Source organism: Bacillus rossius, chromosome 1 (assembly GCF_032445375.1).
Source record: "Bacillus rossius redtenbacheri isolate Brsri chromosome 1, Brsri_v3, whole genome shotgun sequence".
NCBI lineage: Eukaryota > Metazoa > Arthropoda > Insecta > Phasmatodea > Bacillidae > Bacillus > Bacillus rossius.
Genome location: NC_086330.1, coordinates 250,417,589 through 250,441,818, shown reverse-complemented (window position 1 = coordinate 250,441,818; position 24,230 = coordinate 250,417,589). Strand labels below are relative to the sequence as shown.

Below are 24,230 nucleotides of genomic sequence, written 5' to 3'. Positions count from 1 at the left end.
ATCAACAGCTGGCTCTTCTCTCTTGGATGACGCTTCTCGACGAACGCTGCTTGATCTTAACGAACTATCTTCATGATCTTCAAATCTTCCATGACGTAGACATACAGCAGATATCAAATTCTTCAATAATTTCAATGATCAAATAATTATGTGGCATGGCTCAAATCTTACGCACTGGCTAATAAAAATTCACACCACCTATAGGTGTGACAAACATCGACGACGAAAATCGCATATCAGCGACAAATGTCCGCACTGGCCTACATGCTCAGTGGACAAGAGGAATCGTCGATAAGTGCTCTACGCACTGAAATGTCCTCACTGGTACTCTGACACAGTGGACACTAAATTAGCCTCAAACATGCGTGCTTGTTTTAGCGATGCAACATAGTGCTCCCTTACTGTTGGGATAAACAACATTAATTAAAGCCAAACAATAAATCTGCTTCATGTCGAATGTCACTGATGACTTGACCAAACATCAACTATTACATATGCGTCATAGATTAGCGTATATAGGCCTTAGGTTGCTAATAAAAACTTTAGCTGTGTTAAATTAAATCTTCCGATGCCCTTGTCACTGTCAGTTTCCTTGAGAGTGTAACAGTTCTCATTTATTCGTTCACAAACTTGAAATGGTCCTTCGTATAATAAACACAACTTCTTCGTCACCTGTTTCCACATGTCACTAACAGGATTAGTTCGTTTAAGCACTAGGTCTCCTATATTTAACTTCGTTATTCGTTTCGGCTTCTGTAGCTTACTTCGACGTTCTGCAGCTAGATGTAGACGAGCTCTAACAAACTTCTCTATTTGTTCCCTCATATTTTCGCTTATCGCTTCTTGTTCTTTCGAGTCTTAATCATGGTCGGGTAATATGGTGATCGGTAACGCCTCTGATCGTTCCGCAGTAATAATCTCATGGGGTATTCACGATGGGTGCTCGGGGCGTACCATCACCGACCTCTTCTAGCTTAACTTTCTATTTTCCTGGCTATTACCGGTGCTAAAAGTCACGGTATTGGATGCAGACTTAGCCAGTATCGGTTATATGCCTTGTGGATTTGCATAGTAGGTGATAGGGTTGATGGGTTCTTGTCTCGCAAAATACCCTGCGTACTGTGATGAAGATGAAGGTTGATTTTGGAATGTGTTTTGTGAAAATTGAATAGCTTCATTACCGGTGGCTTCTCTTCTCAGTTGGTTAACCGATAACTTGCTAGGGGAGTTTGTTTTGCGTGGCTGTCGGTTCCGCGGACTACCGGATGACTTCGCCTCTCCTAGATTTTCATAATAATGTTTCGAGTTGTCGTAGTTTTTACTCGAATATTTGGGCGAATGTCTGTCGTCATTATAGCGCGGCGACCTGGGAGGCCGTCTCGGTGAGGTAGGCGGGGTTCTAGACTGTTCGCCCCTACCTTCTCGCCTAGGTGTTGAATCATAAATAATTCCTCCGCGTCTGTATTCTCCGTGTTCCTCGCTGTTACGCCACGAGCGGTTGTGTTTTGGGTGTTCAATCTCGCGTGACTTCGAACCTCCATGGTAATAATCTTTGTTGTTACGGCCTGAATACCAAGTGTTTCGTCTATGAGCCGGCTTATTCTTGCTCCAAATTAGTCTGTTCACGTGCGGCTGTTTGCGTTGGTTGTTGTCCACATAATTGTCATTACGCCGCTGATTCCAGGGCTGATACAATGGTGGTTGTCTGTTTACCGGCGATTTTTCCGATTCCTCTCACTGGCTATTTCTATTCTGACGGTCGAGCCTGTCGTATGCGAGTAGCTGTTCCCTGAAATCTGCTATGCCATCAAAGCTTCTCCCTGTCAAATGTAATTGATAACGCATCGGAAGTTGGCCTAGAATCATTGCCACGAATTCATCGTCGCTCATGACAACATCTAGATAACGTGTACGCTCGAACATGTCGCTTAAATGGGCCTCAAGCATTTTTTTTTTTCGGATCGTATTTTTCGCCGTGTAACTGAGCGCGTAAATTCCCCTGAATTTTTAAGCTCCAGTGTTGTTGTAGGAAAGCTGCTTTAAACTGTCCAAATGACGATACAGAAGTTTGGTGAACTTCCCACCAATAATACGCGGTACTTTTCAAACAGTTGTTCAAACACCTCAATTTTTCTGCGTTCGAAAGCTTAAATCTCTCTGCGTACTCTTCAAATAATTTTATAAATTTACATGGATTTTCCGTTGATTTTGAGGAAAATACAGACATTTCATCTGACCAATACCTAGCAGGGTGATTTAAAGATGATGTATCTACTACTATTACAGGTTGTCCGGTTGCAGTGTTAGCAATCACGTGTTGCGAACTGGAAGTAGGCGTAGCCTGGTGAAACGGCGCGGACATGTCTCGCTGCGCTGACGTCATCGTTTCCACTGTAGACGCGCTCGTTGTTTCAACGTTTATCGGTGTATGCACTGCCGCTCCAGCCAATGACAAACGCTGCATGCAGTTATCGAGCTGGATTAATTTTCTGTTCACGGTCCGGAAATCGTCTGCACTATTCGCTTCATGTTGTTGTAGCGCGGTATTTATGTTCGTGAATTGTGTTTAGCTAATCTGAACGTAATTGTTGACCTGCTCCTCCGCAGTATGTTTCGCAACCTCTATGCACGTAGTTTCTGTGTTAATTACGTGTTGTTGTAGCTCGGTTAATTGCGCATCAATTTCCTCAAATCTATTCATTACTGTTTCACGAATGTTATGCACTTCCTCCTGCATGTCGCGAATTTGTGTAGCTAGTTGTCTGGTTACGTCACCAATTTTAGCTTCAAATTTGTCAACCAATTCAAGGTGTTGTCGCGCTAGCTCTTCAGACAAATTTTTAGACTGTTCCGCCGCTTCGGTACGTAACAAATCTGTAACTTCCATACGCTGAGATTCTAACGCAGTATTAAGTTGCCTAGCCATTTCGTTAGTTAGTCTTTCCGACTGTAACCTGTTTTGTTCTGTTACTTCCATACGCTGGGATTCTAACGCAGTATTAATTTGCCTGGTAACCACATTCAAGGCTTGCATAAAATCCTCCATGGAAACATTGCTCGTGTTTTCTTTAGCTGCATGTACAACTGGTTCGGAAGCGTTACTTTCCTCTATGTGCGCGGGTTCGGGAGCAAAGCTAATTTCCTGACCTGCCTCAGTGCTTAGTGCGGGTGTGTACTCTTTGTTTTCGTTTTCAACAACGCCTAGCATTTCTTTCTGGCCCTCGCCGGCCGTTTCCTCCTTGTCAGAGCTGGTCTTTTTATGTCTCAGGAAATACAAACCTTCGTCGGCCATCTTGTTGTGCTTCCGACGTACTGATATGCTACGCTACAGCAAACTACACAAATGCACTTTAGGTAGCTCGTCCAGTGTGCGTAGACCCTCATCGAGGCCCCAAAGTTGGATCGCCACTCTGATTGTTCTCTGTATGGTCAACTGTAAATTATTATTGTTCTTGCGGGGTTTTGGCACCTATTCTCTCCGCAGTAGATCTCAGGAATGCTGCTGCTGTATTGATTACCCAGACTGCTAATCCAGCTAGCACGTCACTGCATTGTATTACTGTCAAGAGAGTAATTATTAAAAATAAATTAGGTAGTGTTGTGTGACTAATGGAAATTTGCATTACCTATTACCAGGTCTGTTTTATACGTAAATGACGTTTACTGTAAATAAAAAGTAATATCTGGAAAACATACGATTTTAATGGTTTCTTAAATATTGACGTGAAGTTACTGTTAACATGCAATTCAGCGAGAGGAACAACCAAAATATTTTACTGTGTATGTTATCATTTTGTTCAGACCTAGGTGTCAGTAAGTAGATGTAAATGACGTCACAGGAACACATCGAGTACCATGCCAGGTCTAGCTATAATCTGTCAGAGACTTGAGGCTCTCTTCCTAAGACCTCCAGGTGGTCTGCTGCGACGCTGAAACACTGGATGCTGGAAGCTGTACTTGGCGAACTACAGAAGATCTGATGTAGCCGGGGGTCTTGCTGAAGAATCGACTTCCCTCTCGTCCTAAAAAGTCTGTTTTAATTTAGATCGGTCTCACCAAAAGTCGTGGCCGATCGTAGCTGGCGCTGACATCAGTCGTCCGGAACCACTACGGGGACGAACGGGACCGACGCGGAAGTTGGCACTAGATGTCGCCGATACTCCCTATCTGAGACTTATTCAGTCCAGAATTATTCTCACAAATAATAGTGTGGAGAATTCTAGATAGCACACGACCGCGGATGACGCGAATCTTCAATTCCTCGGGCGGCAACCAAGGCTTTGGTTCTCCCCAGCCCGAGAAACATCTTTCCGCTGCAAGATGGCGATGGCGTCTCTCCTTTCTTCTTCCTTCTAACTATTTATTTTCAGTCCCTAGCAACAAAGGAGCTATGGAAAAAAATCAGCAAACCAAATTAATTGCATAGTGAAATAAAACTTGGATATAAGCGTGTAAGAGTGCTGAACTAAGTCAAATGAATAAAGTTTTCAAAGAATAATGCTTAGAAGACCCTAAAGTTAAAAAGTGTGTTGTCTCTGGCAATAAGATGTGTTATATAGGTTAACTTTGGTTGTCCTCTTTACAATAAAATAATTAAATACATAAGATCGGCTTATGAAAAATACAATTAATGTTACAATGATAATCAAAATAATAATATAACTGTAAACAGTCGTACTGGTTACAGTAGTGATTCCAAGTATTATATATTTATACTGTCTACGTTTTAATTATTTTTCATCCAACAATTTTACCCTGACTGTGTGCTGACGCCGTCCCCGCTACCTCCTATGATATTTACGTGATTTTTGTTTGGGTTCGAGATCTCGGGGAGGGTTCGGCCTTGTGTCTAGAGGTAGGGGTTAACGCAGTAGTGCCCCCCGAGCTGTTATGGCCACTCGGGACGCCTGAAGAAGAACACAAAGTTACTGGTGGATACTTGACGAATTTATTGCGTCACAGCCCAATACATAGTGCTGCCCGTTCTGGCCGTAACAGTTGTCCCGAATCGAATAGTCAAACGCTCAGCCCACTTCCTCAGTGGCGGTTCACGATTTTACTGCGCGTAAAGGACGTACTCTTGCACACGATGCGGCGGTTACAAAATAAACTCTAACATGACAAATTATACCTTGACAAATAAAACACTTCACTATTACACAATACGTATATGCTGGGCTAATGACACGTAGGCCCGTATCTCTGGCGACTCTACGTGACTCTTAGATGTGTCCCAGAAACTGACTCGTTAGTAAGTTGGGTGGCACGATACCGTGCGGCGGTTACAAAATAAACTCTAACATGACGGATTATACCTTGACGACAAAAACACTTCACTACTACATATTACATGTTACACTGGGCTAATGACAAGTAGGCCCGAAACTCCGGTGACTCTACGTGGCTCTTAGACGTGTCCCAGAGACTGACTCGTTAATAAGTTTGGTGGCACGTGTCGCCTACTGGCTGCCCCGTGCGGGCTGAAACTAATTAGCCGGTAAACTAAGTTGTTGCGTTAAGCGCCGACGTAACGTCTCATAGACTCCCTACAGTACTTACGTAATATGCTGAACACTCATCTTGGAGCACTGATTTATTTAAGTAAAATACCTCATGGTAAATTGAGGCCGACAACGGAACTGTACGTAAAAGATTAAGAAAAGATTATGACTATTGAAACTACATGTCGGTGAAAGCAAGAGTTGATGGTTCCAATTGCGTGAAGGCTGCCGGCCTATCTTAGCTCCTGAAGGACACTCACTCTCTCGCCGCGCGCGACCCCCTCACCCCTCCAGCCCTCCCATGGAAACGTGTGATTTTCGCGAGAAACTGAACCGGCCAGGTTCGGGACAAGGCGCACAGTGAAACATAATTTTGAAAGGACTGAAATATTAAATGATGAAAATAATGTCTAATAAAAACCTGTGGAAAAATATACATAATTGCATTTTTGTAGTTCGGCGGAGGGATATACCACACCTAGCTGGATCCTTCCGCCGACGTAGCACTCGTTGCCTGGCGTTCGTCTCGTTGCACGAACTACACTTTGTTGCGCACACGAGCGCGTTCGGTGCACACGCCTTTGCGAGACGTTGATGAGGCATAGCGGTCTATGCGACATAGAGGAGCATTGGCGGTCGGCGTCAGTGCCTTAAGCTTCTTTGATATCAGTGAGGATTAGAAAATGCTACCATACAGGATAGTGAAGATATATTTATCTCGAAAATTATATTTTTGTGTTTTTTGTTCTCATAGGGGCCAATTTCCCTAATATTCATATTCATTCATTAGTTCATAGAAATTTTTTCTAGGAAATCTAATTATTTTTGTCAAGCTTTTTCTTGGTTTCCCTTACTTGATGACACACATAAATACTAAGTATGTAGCAATAACCAATCAATACTTACTAAGACTGCATATAAATACAAAAAATACTTATGTTTCTGATTTGTAATATGTAAAACAGTTATTATTGAATGGAATAACAATATCTCTTGAAGCTCAAAAGGAAGAATACATACATAGCTACTAGAAGTTTGACTGCAAAAATTCTCATTGACCCTTAAACAAAAATTTTTTCGTAAACATTTTTTGAACAGAATCACTAGATTCTATTATATTCTTAGCAAAATAATTGAACCTTATGCTAACATACTTATCAGAAACTGCTTTTGTTAAATAAACAATATGATTATTCAATGGGGACATGTCATGCATATGGACAAACCTAACATTCACAACAGACCATTTTATGGCTGACGTCGTCCGACCGAAGGCCGCCCTAAAGCCCGACCTGCAACCTCTAAAATCCAACCCCGCTAACCGAACGCGCCCCTAGCCATGGCCCACCCGAGTCAGGCGAGCCACCAGCAACCAAGGTAGAACCCGGCCCCATAATAAACAGACCGACATTACAGCCGAACACGTTGCTAAAACACACACAGAATATAAAACAATATTACGCATAAATTAAAAGTTGATTAACGAAAGTGCGACGTAAGAGTGCCCGGGCACTCACGTGTGTAAAGGTGTCGTTACATGTGTGAGTGTCCCCCTGGCGGCCTTCTGCCTAGATTAGTTAATTAAACCATGTGACATAATTATTAACCCCTTGTGTTTCGTTATTACCCCCCACCGGAGCAGTCCGGCGAGAGACGAACAGTCTCTGGTGTGACGTACAATTTAAAGGACATAATTCGTAAACATACTAACTCTAAATTGTAGAAGGGATGAGTAATGTTAATTTAGCCTTAATAATAATGTAGGAATTTAGCGCCCTTAAAATCTCTTATTAACATGTCACATTAGAAAATAACGTAATGAGGTCAACCCTGGCGCGAGGGACACCGAGCCTCGTCCGGACGCCATGACATCACGCCAGTACAGCGCGACTCGTGGACCGGGGCGGATGCACGTCCCACGGAGAGACATCATCTATTGCTGCATTGAACTCACTTCTGGTAATTATAGTCACTTCCTCGAAACCTCTTTTTACTAATCTCTCCTTGCGTACCCGGTCCAATTTTCGGTCCAGGACTTAATCCGGCTGCATAAATTTTAAAACCCCCTGCACCACACTTGGTCTGCTGGGTAGTTTCAGTATATGGCACGGGCCGCCTCCCGAACCACAGAACTTGAACTAAAACCAATCGCCCCGGCGCTGACACCACCCCATAAGGGAACTTGGACGAATTTAGCTGCGGTCCGTGCTCCACTACAGTGGACGCGAACACTGCCTCGAGACATTGATATACGGGATTGGCCGCCTCCAATCGCCCTTACCCCTCTTTTCGGTAACCAGGCTCAGAGCTGCCTAGTGCCACGCTAATATGTAACATTTAGTAATTTTGTGCGACGCCTTGAACCTGGAACATTTTTTAGTAAACTTGTGCGACGCGCCACCACGTAACATTCAGTAAACTTGTGCAACGCACCATCACGTAACATTTTTGTAAACTTGTGCCACGCCTTATTACGTAACTTTTCAGACTAACTTTGTGTAATTGTGTAACTTCTGTATTGTGTGACGTCACCCTCTGTACGACGTGGTGTGTAATCAACGGTATTACACCAAACCCACAGTCACACGAATAAACGACGCACGTCATTTGTTGCACTACTTCAGCGCCTAATCAATTAACCATACGACTCCCAACCACCGCCAAGTAGGGAATTCCACATATCCCACACAACACCGCCGACGGTCCTAGTGGGCCACGCAGGGCAATCGACCCCACGACCCACCTATCGACTAGAAACATAGCTAGTCTGGCGCCCACCCGGAAACACTACATCGACAACAGCCATTCCCGCTAGGAGCCGCACCGGGACTCGAGCCCGAGACCCCGGACGACGGCAAGCACGCATTAATGCATGTTGAGTTTAAGTTTTACAAATTTGTGATATTGTGATAATGGTCGTTTAGGTTAGGTTAGCTACATTAAAATTATTTTAAAATATTGCATATGATTGTTTACATTAGTAACCTATAGCAACATAAAAGATACTCTTGAGTGTTTTCAACATTTGCTTAGGAATTAACCATGTAGCATGGCAACCAGTTCACACCAGTCCTTTCCGTGGTCCAGATAATTTCGAAGTTCACAGAAGTTCGCCATTCACATTAGCAACTTCATTTGAACATACTGTAGGATAAAAATGTGCACGAAATATATTCTTTTATATTGTGCTGTTACTATTTTCATAATGCACAGAAAGTTATGACTTATTTTAATGATACTATTATTTATAAAGTCTTATTATTTTGATTGTTATTATTATTATTATGAAATTTTATTATTTAATTTGTATATTGTTCGCCCGCAAAAGTTATTTAAATATATTTTTATTAATTATGTATATCTACGAGAGCTATGCTCTATGACCTGAAATGGACTTATATGGACAGCCAATTGAGTATACCCCTCTAAGGACTAATGAACTTAACGAATAAACGATGATTTTATTCGGGGTATTACTTAAAGAAATTTTCATTGTTGGAAATTTTCGTTTTAAATTTACCGCATTTTTGTGTTTTCAATTGTATTAATAAGTGTTATTTACGGTATTTATATTGTAAATTACGCTAACCGATTTTGGTTTCGGCCAATGAGAGGCCGTGTTTTAGATGTGAGGCGTCTAGAACGTATTAATTAAGAGGTTGGTTGTATGAAGGCGTCTGATGCCGACGCAAAGGCGCGAGGCCTATTTTAAATTTGAAATATAGCTAGCTAGATTATGCCATCCGACACTCAGGATGAGCTTAAACGACGTATAAATAAATAATGTGTAAGATTATAAGGGCATATTCTGACGGATATGTTATTAGGAGTGAAAATCTGTAAGTAAAGATATTGCATTTTGTATCGCCCATAGACATACCCAGCTGTATGTAATTTCGTCGTAAATAACTCCGATTTGACGACAAACTGATTTGTTTTCACGTAAAAAGTGTCAATTATCCTGAACTACGTCATGAATTATTAGTTCCAAGATTTAAATTATTATTTTATTTTGTGATACCCAGAGGTGAAATGGGAGTACAAGTTTCGTGTCTCTACCATATAAACTGAGTTAAGCCAAGGCAAATACGAACCCAAAAATAAACATAAATAGTAATCATACTAATTATTAATTGTGCTATGATTTCAAACATTTTCTGGTATGTAAGAATGCGTCCGTAAAAACATCATTTGATTTATTTTCTGAACATACACTAACGAACTTTTCTGAACGATTCATGTGTGCTACGTATTTTCCTGATGTTTTAATTTACATAAGCGCATATCCACGAGTCATGTTCAGTATCGTTAGGATTGTTTTTCTGTGATTTTTTTTATCTAATTATATTAATATTGATTTTTATCTCTACACATATGTTAGTTGTCCCTGATGAATAGCAATTTTTATTATTAATAAAAACCTGAATTCTATCCCTATGTGTTGATATATGTTACCTAGCTACCTGTGTCCAAGAGTGTGTGTTTTATGATAAATAACATTTTTTTTTTGCATGTTTCTAAGGGTCAGAGTACAAGAGCATAACAGTACTATTGACACATATATATATGTCTATATATATATTTTGAAAAATAGATGACAGCCAGTGTATATCGTCCCGACAACACACACACAACAAAAGGGTCTATATATAAATAAACGAGTACTATTAATGGTACTGGCACCAGCAGTAAGAACACACCGAAGAAGTTTAGCAGCAGTATAGTATAATATACTTAAGTGACTAAGAAATTAGAGAATTTTTTAGCTACATTCAAAATACTTGAAATAGGGTGGATGGTTAAATAGGTTAATGTTAGCTACATTAGAAATACTGTGAAATAATTGAACGGTTGGTTAGGTCATGATAGCTACATCTTAAATTGGTAGGTAATTCCTGAAAAACACTAAAAATATTTTCAGCATTTTTAATGTAGCCTTACTAACCTAACCAACAATCCAGTGTTTTAAAGTACTTTTAATGTAACTAACCTAGTCTAATCAAACACTATCAATATTAGATTATACTTCGAAAGAAAAGTTTTCGAAATTGATTACGGGTACTTTATTACTTTAAGCACTTTATTACTTTAATTACGAAAAGTTACGCAGAGGCAATTTTAGAACAAAATGATACTAAACCATGCGGCATTAAACTTTAAAATGAAATGTTTTACAGATTAAATCACTTCTCATCCATTTCCTCGCCATATTTTTTAAGTTAGTCTTATAATCGTTGACGATAAAATTGGTACATTGGGCTTTGGTACAAGCAAGCTGGTAATACATGTATTAAGAAATGTGTTGCAAATTTAAAATCGGGTTAAATTATGCGAAATCAACTACTAAACAAGACTTACTGAAGTAAAAACTATAATTTATTAACTAATAACAAGACATCACGTAAATTATATAATTTGGACATCAAAAATCAATGGAAAATATATTATGGTTTCATGCAGATAACATGTGAAATGTGATTCCAGTCTGCTTTTTCGCTAGCCTATTTGTACAACCATAAGCACAAGGCGACATTGTTTTATTTCATTTTAAACACAATTTCCAACTTGTATTCTCCGTTTGTTTTGGTTGCATTAGTGGCGTGTCCCAAAAAGCGAAATGACTTCAGAATCCACGCCAAACAACTACTCCCTAACTTCTAACCTCCATGTCTTTGAGTGTAATCTCTGTTTACTTCAATACTCTTTGAGCCAGACAGCGAACACGTGGTTAGTAATGCTAATCGCTTATCAAGGTCATCGTATTTGCTGCGCCGGATAGTAATGGTTTTAAACAGGCGGTTATGCGTACGGGAAATGATTCAGCTTTTGCGTAGACAAGGGAGTATAATGGCAAGTCTTCACAATGGAACGTTAAAATGCGAGAGCGAAAATGATTTGGAATATGAGGTAAAGCATCCGGCTTGAGTACTAAACTTGCTTATCAAATCGAATATAATTATTATTCGTGGAAATGATGCATTCTGTAAATCCATAATATTATCCGATAAAATGCAGCCTTGAGTAATGCTGTGGTTAGAAATAATGGTTGAGATCTAGATTTGACTTAGTTTATGTTGGGTGCATATATTCATTTTTATTTATTTAATTACATCTCTCTGTATACATGTATGTAAATACAATTGGGGTATAGAGAACGTCAATAATTGCATATAAATTATAACAAAGATTACAAATTGATAAAAACAAATACGACATATTAACAAATTTTAATCACAATACAAACATGATACAAAAAAGACAACATACCACACCATATTAATTAACAACTACCTATATCAGGGGTGCCCATAAGGGGGGGTAACGACGCAGACGGCGTCATTAAAATTTCAGGGGGGGGGGGGGGAGTGGTTTAAAGACGAGATAAATGTATATATTATTTACATAATTATAGCTTCTAATGTGAAAATACGTTTCTGGTGCTTTGATAATTGAAAGGGATCTTGTAAATCAAATTGGCAACCCCGCACTTTCCTCAACAAAAGCAATTTGGCATCGGTCGGTTCAGGATGGAAATATTACCTGATATGACTAAAATTATTATTATTAGAAAATCAGTTTTAATTAATGCAAAATGTGATAAAATATAATACTAAAAAGTATAATATTAGAAAATAATTGAGTAAATCATTGAGAAAATGGCATAACAAATTTCAGGGGGGGGGGGGGGGGGGCACCTCTGCCTATATAAATTATAAATGATTTTTAAAAGAACTACATGAGTTAAAATATTCATTGATATTATAAAACAATTCTTATGTAAATATTTCTTTACATTAACCTTAAATTTCCTTTTATCTTGGAAGCTTAATACTTTAAATTGGTTAGGTAAAGAGTTATAATTTTTTGCCAGAGACACAAAGGGACCTTTCTGAACAACGGATAATGATACAGAAGGTAAATGAATGTTATCATTATATATGGTATCTTGTATTATATTTGTGCACTTCATGATTCTTTATAAAGAACCCTATGTTATCAATTAGGTATGATAAGGCATTGTAAATGTATTGATTAGTCAGAGAGAAAATTCTTTCATTCTCAAATAAACTTAAAAGAGTCTCTGGGTCTTTTATTACACAAAATTCTTAAGGCTCTTTCTGAAGAATAAATACTTTCTTAGATTCAACTGAATCACCCCAAAGTACTATTCCATAGGACATAATAGAATGAATGTAAGCATAATAAATTGATTTTAATGTATCCTTAGAAACAAACTGTGAAAGACATCTTAGTGAGTAGGTAACAAGAAGCACTAATTTTTTTACAGATGACAGTATGATTTTTCCAATTTAACTTATCATCAATTTCTAACCCTAAAAACTTAACTGTAGGAACCTGTCGAATATTTATATTTAGATGTCTAATTTGTATTTTTGGAATTTCTTTATTCTTTACATAGAACATAACAAAATTAGTTTTATCATAATTAAGGACCAGTTTATTAATTCTAAACCAATCTATTAAAGTGCTAAATACTTTATTTGCCTTTAATTCGAGTTGAGTTTGGGATTTTGCATTAATAAGAATACTCGTATCATCTGCAAACAAAACTGATGAAGTACCATCATCCAGATATGCTGGTAAGTCATTTATATATAACAAAAAAAGTAACGGACCAAGAATAGATCTCTGAGGTACTCCTTGTTTGATATCGCCTGAACTTGACACCACTTCTCTACCAGTTTGTGGATCATATATTAGTACCTACTTTCTGTTTACGATCCAATAGATATGATTTAATCAACAACAATAAATTATTTTCTATACCGTATAACTGCAATTTATTTAAATAAATGTCATGGTTAACACAGTCAAAGGCTTTTGTCAAGTCACAAAATATAGCTAAGGCATACTCTTTATTATTTTATGTGTTTAATATATTGTCGTTACTAGGGAGGTAAGGGAACGAACAAATAAATGTCGGAGTGGGCGCCACCACGTGATGTGGGCACGTGGACCCGGCGGAGACTCCCTTCAGGGCGTGACGTGACCCGTGTAGGGCTAGACCCGGTTCCCTTAGCACGCAATATCGCTCCAGTGGGCTCTTAAGGCGTCCCACACGCTTCATGGTTCAGGAGCAGGGACACGTGGTCACTCGACTAAAAATCACAAATTCGACGTACTCCTTTTATTCCAGCAACGTTACAACACGTCTCCCATTGTGCTACATCTACATACACTCAACGAAACTGTTAATAATGCCAACGGCGGGAAAGAATCAGTTTACAGGCTGACCAGGTCACCTCGTTATATATATATATATATATATATATATATATATATATATATATATATATAGAGAGAGAGAGAGAGAGAGAGAGAGAGAGAGAGAGAGAGAGAGAGAGAGAGAGAGAGAGCAGGTCTGCTGGCCTCATTATTTTACTTTGCGATACCACATGGGATTTGTTACTACGATCATACTGCATGCCATAATTTAAATATGTTACGAGACTGAGATAAGTGATTTTTATGTGTGTTAAGGTATATAGTATGTTTGTGGTGTAGTCAACTTGTTTATGTATCCCGTGATTTTTTTCTAAAACAGTTTGAGCTTAATATATTTCAATTCTATACGCACATATCAGCAGTGTCTCTCTAGCCAATGGTTGCTGTCGCTCACGAAAATTTAATTTTTTCTCTGGCCCAATCAGAAATCGGTAACTTTTGCACCGAACTTTCGTGATTCGCTTTCAGACTTTTTACACAGTCAAAATTGTAATTCCATCAATCATGAATAAGAAATGTATTTTTTTAGCGAAATATAACAGCCTTTGTTAATTTCATTTTGCTATAGTGCTTAGAAATACGTATTCTGAAAATAATAATTTTTTAAATGATATTATACACTGGATTTTCTATGGTATGTGTTCTGTTTTTTGGTAAATTTTTATATTCATAATTATACATGCCCAGTTGGAAATTTCGTTATTTTCTAATCGTACGTAGCCTTGAAATGCCCCTTGTGCCTCAATATTAGATTATTTTAACTTAATAAAAAAAAACTTGGAAACTGCTGGGTTGTAAAATATTAAGAAAAATAAAGTTATTTACCAGAGGGGGCACGAGGCGGTGAACAAGACAATTTCATACTCCCTGCACACAAGCAACTTGGAAGCTAGTGGATCGTTAAAATAGATTAAGGTATATGATAAATAAATAAACACTACATAAGTAGCTTGGTCTATAGGTTTCCCTGGTTTATTTGAATAGGTTTTGTTTTGGCATTGTTTCTATATCACAATAAAAGGTCTTAGCAAGTAAAAAAAAGGAGAGCCGGCCCGAAATTATTCAAAAAAATTTATATTATATTAATTAAACATTGTCACAGAACAAAAATTGAAATATTCCACCTTATTAGATTCTTTCGCTGATTACATAGATAATCGTCTCATTGATTTTACATATTCTCGTCGATTAAGTTCTTAAAGTCACTGCTTGCTGGTATGCTTTTAATAATTAGTTTCGTTGCCGCTAGGGGGAGGTTAGATGTGAAATATCACCCGGGGCTTCCAGTTGAACATCTGGCCGGGAGGGAGCTCTTCTTAGGGGGAAATGCAGCTGTACACAACATGATGGGTGTAATTTTGGCACCCAACTGTTGGACCCTGTCTGAAACACAAGCCAAATTCCAAACGAATTAGACCTGCTTCCAGACAGTCAAACACAGTCGGCACGAAGGCCAACAAACGGGAATTCGGGGAGGAAAAAGATCTAAATAACTCACCAAACAGGGTGTAGCTCCAGGGCTCAGGAGATGTCTCGCGCCGACATCCAAATGGCGCGGACCTAGAATAGCGCGGATGACGCGACAGAAATCATCGATAAGTGAAATAAAAAAAATTAATAAAATTTTAACTAAGACATTACTTGTACTAAATGTTCTACTAACTGGCTACTTCCGAAATTTAGCTGAGATCACATCCCTTAAGGCAGCTGACTACATATCTTATTCGCACAATTTCACCGTTGCCGCGAATAGCCTCTTAACACAGAGGTCGCCGAGATGACGCGGTAAGTAGCCGAAGTCAGAGTGCTGAGTGTGGCGATGGCGAACAAGGCTCCTAATTAAAACGCGCGGTAGGCTCTAAGGAAAAAGAGGGGGAAGGTTCGGTTCTGGACCGAACATATCCGGAGTTGCCCGAAGTGGTCGTAGCCACGACTTCAGTTGTTTGCGCCAAAGGGCGACTGCCGCTCTCTCTACCGGCGGGCACAGAAAGCAACAAACAATCGACTATTACAGGCCGCGAGGAGGAAGCATAGGGCCTTATGGCGTAGCTGGTGGTGCACTCTGGTGGCCTAAAGGGGACATAAAGGGGGGAGTTAGCAAGCTCGGCCACAGGTGTCGCGGCGTCAGCTCCACGAGCTGGCGCCAAGAGAAGACGTTACAGTTTCTGCCGCTAGATGTCGTGGGTGGTCCTGTAGGACAAGGGAGAATGTCCTTGGAGTAGGCCACCGCCTTGGCGGGGTTCACCACAGGGCAATGATCTTGGGTTAAATTCTGCGAACCAGGGGGGTGGAGAGAGAGGGGAGGGTGGACAGAAAAGCGCAGAGATGGCTGGGAACGGAGGTACACGGGAGACTCGTTCGTGCCGAGACTAGCTAGTCTCAGCAGGCCTCTAAGAAATAGAGCTTGCAGGCCAGAAGCTGCTCTATGCGATTTTAGTCATGCAGGGAATTAATATTACAAACCCGGGACGTGACTGCAGGCAGGAGAAATTTCAACCGGGTTGCTAACGACTTCATTAGACTAGCAAAATATCAAATAGATCCTTGAGAAAAGATGCCTCGGTCCACTGGCACAAAGTTTAACTACGTAGAGTACACCAGCCTAACCAAGTGTAAATCATCCTTTTATAACTAATTATAAAGAAAAATAAAATATCCAAAAATAATTAAAAATTATAATAACAAATTTAAAAAACTTGTGGAAATTCCTAATTTCTGGCACAGCTTACTAGAGTCTTTTTCGTAAAAATCTGGTAGGCTGAATACGCATTGAAAAATACATGTTTTATAAGTTCAATAAACGATAGGATTCTTCATGGTTCTATCTTGCCTTATATAAAATACTACCAATGATTAAAATTACTTGTACATTGATTGTATATTACATATTTTACAATTGATATACCTGAGAAGGCCAGCTATATAGCTCATTTCTGTGAATATGAGTAATTAACTAATAATAACAGCCTATAATTAGGTACGCGAAATATATATTAATTTTAGTGCAATATATACTCTCATCGCATGTACAATCATGTTGAGTTTGTAAATGTAGTGACGTATCTCAGTTCTTTCGCACGCTGTGCAGACATAGGAACAAATGCCAAATACCACAACAGACAATTAGATAAAATCACATTTTGAGTACTTGTGTAAAAACGGAAATGCAATTGAGCAACAACAGCTTAAAACTTGCAGAGCATTCATTGAACATAGTAAGATAAAGTCTAGCCGACTCGCAAAATTTTCCAGTCTCTACCCATTACATAACTGGTGTATCTGTAAGCACAAATTTTCCATGTCTATATATTGCTACGGTGAATAGCATGAATGTCATCACCATAGTACAGAGAGGAATGGACGAGGTAGGAAATGGGATTACAGGTCTTGGTAATTGAGATTGCCGAAGAGCAATGTGGTTATAGTAGAGACAGACGAGCAATATTCCACATATATTATTAAGAAATAAAATTCTGTGCTAGATTTAAGCTCATTTAATTTATTTACACTTTTTATGATTTTCCTGTTTTTTTATCTACCCAGGTGCTTAAGACAGCCGCTGGCCTAAAAGGAGTGTCGAAAAAGTGGTGGAAAAAAAGGAGGGGGCAGAAGTACATGGGCATATGTTATGCTACCTCTACACTTGGCAGGCTAACTCAAATTCCAACACGAATGCTAACAAAGACAAATTTTTTCAGATGCCAATGAACCATGCATCCTCACTTGGCCTGCAAACGCGATTCCCAATGCCGAAGCAAACTAGATGAATTAGTTACGAACGAACTGAAAGTGTCTGCTATAAAGAGTATTGATGTAGTTATGGTACACTGCAGGCAGCTATAGTTTACTCTGTGTTGTTTACCAAGAAAATATAAACACCAAGATAACTTCGATACATGTTCTTGGGTTACTGCTTGCAGGCCAAGTGTAGATGCACACATTACGGGTGTTGGCCCTACTTCCTTTGACTTGTTCCAAAATAAAAATAAAAAGACACCGAGGCGAGCGCCCACGAACTTAACACAAACACAAGCCATCACATGCCAACCACCCCTCCACACTTGGCGCTCGCGTACGTTCGCGAACGTTCGTGCTAAGTGTAGAGGGGGCATTATTCTTATGAGACAACGGAAACAACTTGAACCCTTGAATCCTATAAAAATTAAACGGAAGAAATTAATTTTGCGCAAATTGTCTGGGCGAATAATTTATTATTTTAAACCAAAAGAATATCGCGGAAAATAGCTGCTGTTCTGAAATTTCAGTCAGATACATGAAGTATTGGAATTTTTGTCTATACTTTAATAAGGCCCTGCTACAATTGACATGTCTCTTGGTCTCTTTGTCTCTTTGTCTCATCCTCTCATGAAAATATGCTGCCACAACACCAATGCCAGTTTCTAAAGAGAGTAAATCCTATGATTTATCTACAAAAGGATTTCCAAGTTCCTGTATTTTGTTTTTTAATGCAATAACATTCCTTGCGAACATGTTTTGGAATCCTGGAGTTTGTTAATGGTGCGGTGCATATTTGTATTGACGTCGTACCGCCTGTGACAGTGAAGCCCGGTCTCCACCCCGCCAGTACCTTACCCCGCTGTGATACCGCACCCCTAGCCTAGCCTATGCAGGCTGACGCTGCCGCCCCCCCTCCTAGGCCGGCCGCGGTCAACGGCAGTCGACAACGGGTCATCAACTAGGACGGACGTGCCGTTCCCCGCGTTTCCCATCCGTTCAAAAACGTGCGTGTGTTCATTGTGTTCAGCCACCATATAGCCTAGGAGCTTAGTAGTGCACGCTGGGGCCGACGACCCACCACAACAACGGCTAGACGCTTAAGACTAGCCTGGCGCCCTCCCGGAGAACAAACACCTCAACAGAAACACCAGCAACTACTAGGCTCACCCCGGGTATCGAGTTCAAGACCCCGGGTGATGGCATTTGGCGCCCATGCGTGTGACAAAAATTAGTAATTCCAGTGTTTTTCCGCGATCCGCCAACACCAAGGAAACCAGTGCGCGTGAAACGGCCATCTCGTGAGTGTGAAGGAATTGGGGTTAGACAGACAGGCGCGACCAGGACAGCGGACAAAGGGCTCCCCTCCCTTTCACTTCTGGACATTCCAAAGGAGCGAGACCGACCTCCCCCTTCCACCAGCCGGAGCTAACGCTCTTCTCTTTGTGCGACCGTCCGGGCAGCGGCCCACACCCCTCCCCCCCGCACCGCGAGAACTCCGTTACGGCCCACCCTGCTTCTCCCACCAGCCGAAGTTATCGCTCTACTCTTTGTGCGGTCGTCCGGGCAGCGGCCTACCGCGCCACCCCTCCCTCCAGTGCGCGCGCACGATTCCGCACCCCGACTACACCAAACAGCACCGGACATTGTGTGTGAATTTCTTTTATATTGGTAAAAATTGTTACGCGACCGAATCCTTCTAAATTATATTAGCTACACCAAATCAACTGACACCTACCAGTGACATCAACAACACAATTGCTCACCGGTAAAATGTTACCACACATTTCAACCACAGTCTGTGCAAACTGCTACCTACCTAAGGGCATGGACCTATTAACAGGGACACTACCGTGGCATAACACATGCCGATGCGCACCCGACACCTTAAAATTCCCGATCAAGCGGGAAACAGTAAAGTCCACATGGGAAATGCAATGGAATCCTGTGTGGCCAGGGAAGGACGAAGCGGGGCTACCACCAACTGCACCGCCTGCCCTAGTGACCACAGCACCAATCACGCACACCGCCACGGGAAACCCATCAGATAAATTAGAAACAACAGAGTGTGCAAACTGCGCACAGCGCGAGCAGAAACCAAGGCAGGCACGGGAACACACATCACTGACCGACCTGAGCGCCACATGGGGGGCACCGCGAATGGTGACGAACACGGGTAGAGCAACACTACCGGAGTTCAGTGGACTGCCGCAGGAGAACCCGGGCGAGTTTCTACGGCAATGCGAGGTGTGCCTAGCGAGGGCGGGAATACCATCTGACGAATGGGCAGAACGTGCGAGTGAGCAGCTGCGGGGCGTGGCATGTCACTGGTGGAGCCTCTGGGGCCAGTTCGGAATGCTGTGGCCGGAGTTCACCACCAAGTTCATGCAGCGTTTTGACACAGGAGAGGCGGTAGTACAGTGTACCTCCCAATTCTACGGGAGACAGCAGCGAGACGGGGAACCAGTGGAGCAGTTTGTCGCCCACAAACTGCAGCTGTTTCGGCGGATCATGCCGAACACAGAATCAATGGCAGCACTGCCGACTGTCACCACCCTGCTGCGTGATGAGCTTCAGCCCTTCCTCCGCTGTTACCGACATACCTCGGTAGAAGACTATGTGCAACAGGCAGTGGCCATTGACAGAAACCTCCAGATAGTGTGGCGCCGAAACCCATCAATGACAGACCGGGGGTACCACAGCCTAGCGTTACCGGGCGCACCAGTGACCAACCACCAAGCCAGGCCGAGTGAGCCTCAATCATCACCCAGGCGGCAGCGGGCCATCGAGGATGCACTGGCGTCACGCCAGATCACCACGCAGCCAGGCCGCCGGGACAACCAATCGCAACGCAACCATGAGCGGCCACCTCAGTGCCAATGGGGTAGCGCCACTGGGGCATATCACTGGCACAGTGAATGCCCACTTCCCCCACCACTACGCCAGCAGCAGACAGTGCCGCAGTCGGGAAATGGACCACCGGGGGTGCGGGACTGAGGGGCCCACCCCCCGCGAGAATGGCGCCATCTGCCACAACCTTCTCGGCACCACCTGCCGCAACTCCCTCCTCGGCACCACCTGCCGCAACTCCCTCCTCGGCACCACCTGCCGCAACTCCCTCCTCGGCACCACCTGCCGCAACTCCCTCCTCGGCACCACCTGCCGCAACTCCCTCCTCGGCACCACCTGCCGCAACTCCCTCCTCGGCACCACCTGCCGCAACTCCCTCCTCGGCACCACCTGCCGCAACTCCCTCCTCGGCACCACCTGCCGCAACTCCCTCCTCGGCACCACCTGCCGCAACTCCCTCCTCGGCACCACCTGCCGCAACTCCCTCCTCGGCACCACCTGCCGCAACTCCCTCCTCGGCACCACCTGTCGCAACTCCCTCCTCGGCACCACCTGCCGCAACTCCCTCCTCGGCACCACCTGCCGCAACTCCCTCCTCGGCACCACCTGCCGCAACTCCCTCCTCGGCACCACCTGCCGCAACTCCCTCCTCGGCACCACCTGCCGAAACTCCCTCCTCGGCACCACCTGCCGCAACTCCCTCCTCGGCACCACCTGCCGCAACTCCCTCCTCGGCACCACCTGCCATGACCTCAGCCAGGGCATCACCTGCTGCAACTCCCTCCTCGGCACCACCTGCCATGACCTCAGCCAGGGCATCACCTGCTGCAACCTCACTCTTGGCGCCACCAGCCACACCACCAGCAGTGCTACTGGCACCATCCTTACCAACGGCATCACTGGCCACAGGACCAATGCCCTCAATGCCACCTGCACCACCACCTATCAGGATGATGCCAGGTACCACACCAACGCTGGGCCAACTGTTCCGGCCACACGACCACCTGCTGCGCATCCCGGTGGAGGTGAATGGCCAGCCGACGGCGACACTGGTCGACACAGGTGCGAGCCATGTGTTTGTCGCCTCAAGCCTGGTACCCCCGGGAGCACTCCAACCCTACTGTGCCGAGCTGCGCCTCGCTACCACTACACGGCCAGGGATGACAGTGGGCCAAGCCGAACTCCAGGTAAACCTTCGGGAAATGTCGACCACAGTTCTTGCCCTTGTTGTGGAGGACCTGCATGAAGACCTCGTATTAGGACAGCCCTGGCTGGCAGAGCATGATGCTGTGGTGGAGCTGAAGGCTGCACGAGTCCACGTGGGAACCCGGGAGCGATACACAGTGTATGCCACGGGGCTCGCACCCGAACCACCTGGCGAACCGCTTACACTGGCGCAACTGCGTCACGATGTACCCCCGCAGTATCAGGCAGCTGTGGAAAAGGTGCTGCAAGAGAGGCAGGATGTGTTTGCACTTGCCAACCCCCTGCAACGCACCACAGTGGCAGAGCATCGGATCCCAACCATGCATGATCAACCCATTCATGAACCACCCAGGGGATATGGCTTCCGAGAGCAGAGCGCCATCAGAGAGCAGGTATCAGAAATGTTACGGGATGGCGTCATCGAGCCCTCCAATAGCCATTATAATTCATGTGTGGTGTTGGCCCCGAAAAAGGACGGCTCGCTGCGTTTTTGTGTGGACTTCCGGCCCCTGAATGCCATCACCATCAGCTCACCTCCGCCCCAGATCAGTGTCGAGGCCGCCATCGCAGGCTTAGGACAAGCCAAAGTGTTCAGCACGCTTGACCTTAAGGCTGGCTATTGGCAGGTGCCCATACGGCCTGGGGACCGAGGTAAAACTGCTTTTACAACACCAGATGGGCGGCGCTTCCAATTCAGGGCCATGCCATTCGGCTTAAAGTGCGCACCAGCCACCTTCCAGGAGATGATGACGCGGGTGCTAGAGGGGTATGTGGGACAGATTGCCATAGCCTACCTCGATGATGTCATTGTGTTTTCAGAGACATGGGAGGACCACATCCGCCACCTTGCCCTCGTCCTAGAGCGGCTCGCGACACATCACCTAACAGCAGCCCCAGCCAAGTGTCATATCGGAGCACTGGAAGTCGAGTTCTTAGGGCACTTGGTGGATGCGGCAGGCAACAGCCCACAACCAGTCCACCTGCAGAAAATCGCGGAGGCTGAGGTGCCGAAGACCCGCAAACAGCTACAACGTTTCGTGGGACTCGTTAACTGGTTAAGGAGCTATATACCCAACTTTTCAAGTATCATTGTTCCACTCACAGACCTTTTATCACCACAGTTGCGCTACAGGTGGGATGCGATCGCACAAAATGCCTTTGACCACATCAAGGCCGCATTCACGAGCTGCCACACATTGGCACGGGTGGACCCAGAGCGCCGCCTGTACCTGCAAACCAATGCCAGTGCCCTAGGAGTGGGAGCTGTGCTGTTCCATCTGGACCAAAATGGAGACCGACAAGTCATCGACTATGCGAGTGCGAAGTTCGGCTCGGCAGAGTGTCGTTACCACAGTAACGAGCAGGAGTGCCTGGCTGTCGTGTGGGCCGTGAAGAAGTACCCGCCTGCACCTGGAAGGAAAACCATTCACGCTCCGCACCGACAACAGGTGCCTGACCTGGCTGCACACCATGCAGGGAAGGAAGGGCAAGCTGATCCGGTGGGCATTGTTCCTGCAATCTTTTGACTTTGAAGTCGAACATGTCCCTGGAACAGACAACCAGCTGCCCGACCTTCTGTCTCGCGAGCCAGACGAGAACAGCGAGCTAGCCGACCATGAAGACTGGGAGTATATGCTGCCACCCAGCCACCAAAACAGGCAAGCCCAACCAGATGCAACATGCACGCGGATTACAGCCGATGCCCAGGAAGACAACGTACCACCGAGTACAGCAGCCGACGTCCACCGCCGAGTTTTGGAAGCCCAAGGGACGTCACCAGAGGCCAATCGACGGCGCCAACAGGCGACGATGGGGGAACATGACACCTGGTGTGTACGAGACGGGACAGTGTGGTGCCGTACACCTGGACACCAAGTGGACTGGAAGACGTACGTACCACCTGAAGCCCGGGAAGCTGTACTACGGTTCTACCATGACCACGACCTAGCCGGCCATCCCGGCACCGATCAGACGAAGCGGGCTGTTTGCCAATATTACCACTGGCCCGGAGTCGCCAGCGATATACGCGAGTACGTGCGCGAATGTCAAGTCTGTCAATCACGGAAGGCAAGACGGCGAGATGGGGAGGAGCAGCAGCGGCCACGGGAACCCACCACAGCCTTCCAGACAATAGCACTGGATGTGATGGGCCCATATCCACGAACACCGAGGGGGAACAGGTTCTTGCTTGTAGTAACTGACCTGTTCACCCGGTGGACGGAGGCCTATCCCTGTCGAAATGTGCGAGCTGCCACCATCACCAAGATCCTGGCACAAGAGTTCTTGCCGCGCTGGGGCTACCCACAGTCAGCCCTCTCCGACAATGGCAGCCAGTTCTTGGGCCGACAGTGGAGGACCTGGTGCGACGACCATCAAATACAGCACCACACCACACCTGCATACCACCCGCGGGCAAACCCCACCGAACGCCGCAACCAGGAGCTGAAGGCACACGCCTCAGCTCAGACCATGCGCAGTGGGACAGGCACATTTCAGATGCCCTGTTCTGCACGCGCCGTCGGGTGAATGCGGCAACTGGTAGAACACCCGCCGAGATGGTTCAGGGACACAATCTACCCCTGCCCGGTGAATGGGCCACGCATGGAGTACCACACCCGACAGAAGGACCGGAAGAGCGAGACCGCCGCCGCACAGCCACACACGAAGAAGCACGCCAACGGCAAAAAGTCT

At 44.2% G+C, this 24,230-nt stretch overlaps 1 protein-coding gene across 1 annotated transcript in view; it reads left to right on the top strand.

Annotated features, from left to right (window-relative positions):
• Nucleotides 1-11,228: 11,228 nt before the first annotated feature.
• The window catches only part of LOC134527461 (folylpolyglutamate synthase, mitochondrial), an 89,059-nt gene continuing 76,057 nt past the window's right edge, over nt 11,229-24,230 (top strand). Inside the window, exon 1 of the mRNA XM_063360156.1 lies at nt 11,229-11,408. Coding sequence (XP_063216226.1) covers nt 11,283-11,408 — 126 coding nt within the window. The 5' untranslated portion in view covers nt 11,229-11,282. The remainder of the gene's footprint in view (nt 11,409-24,230) is intronic.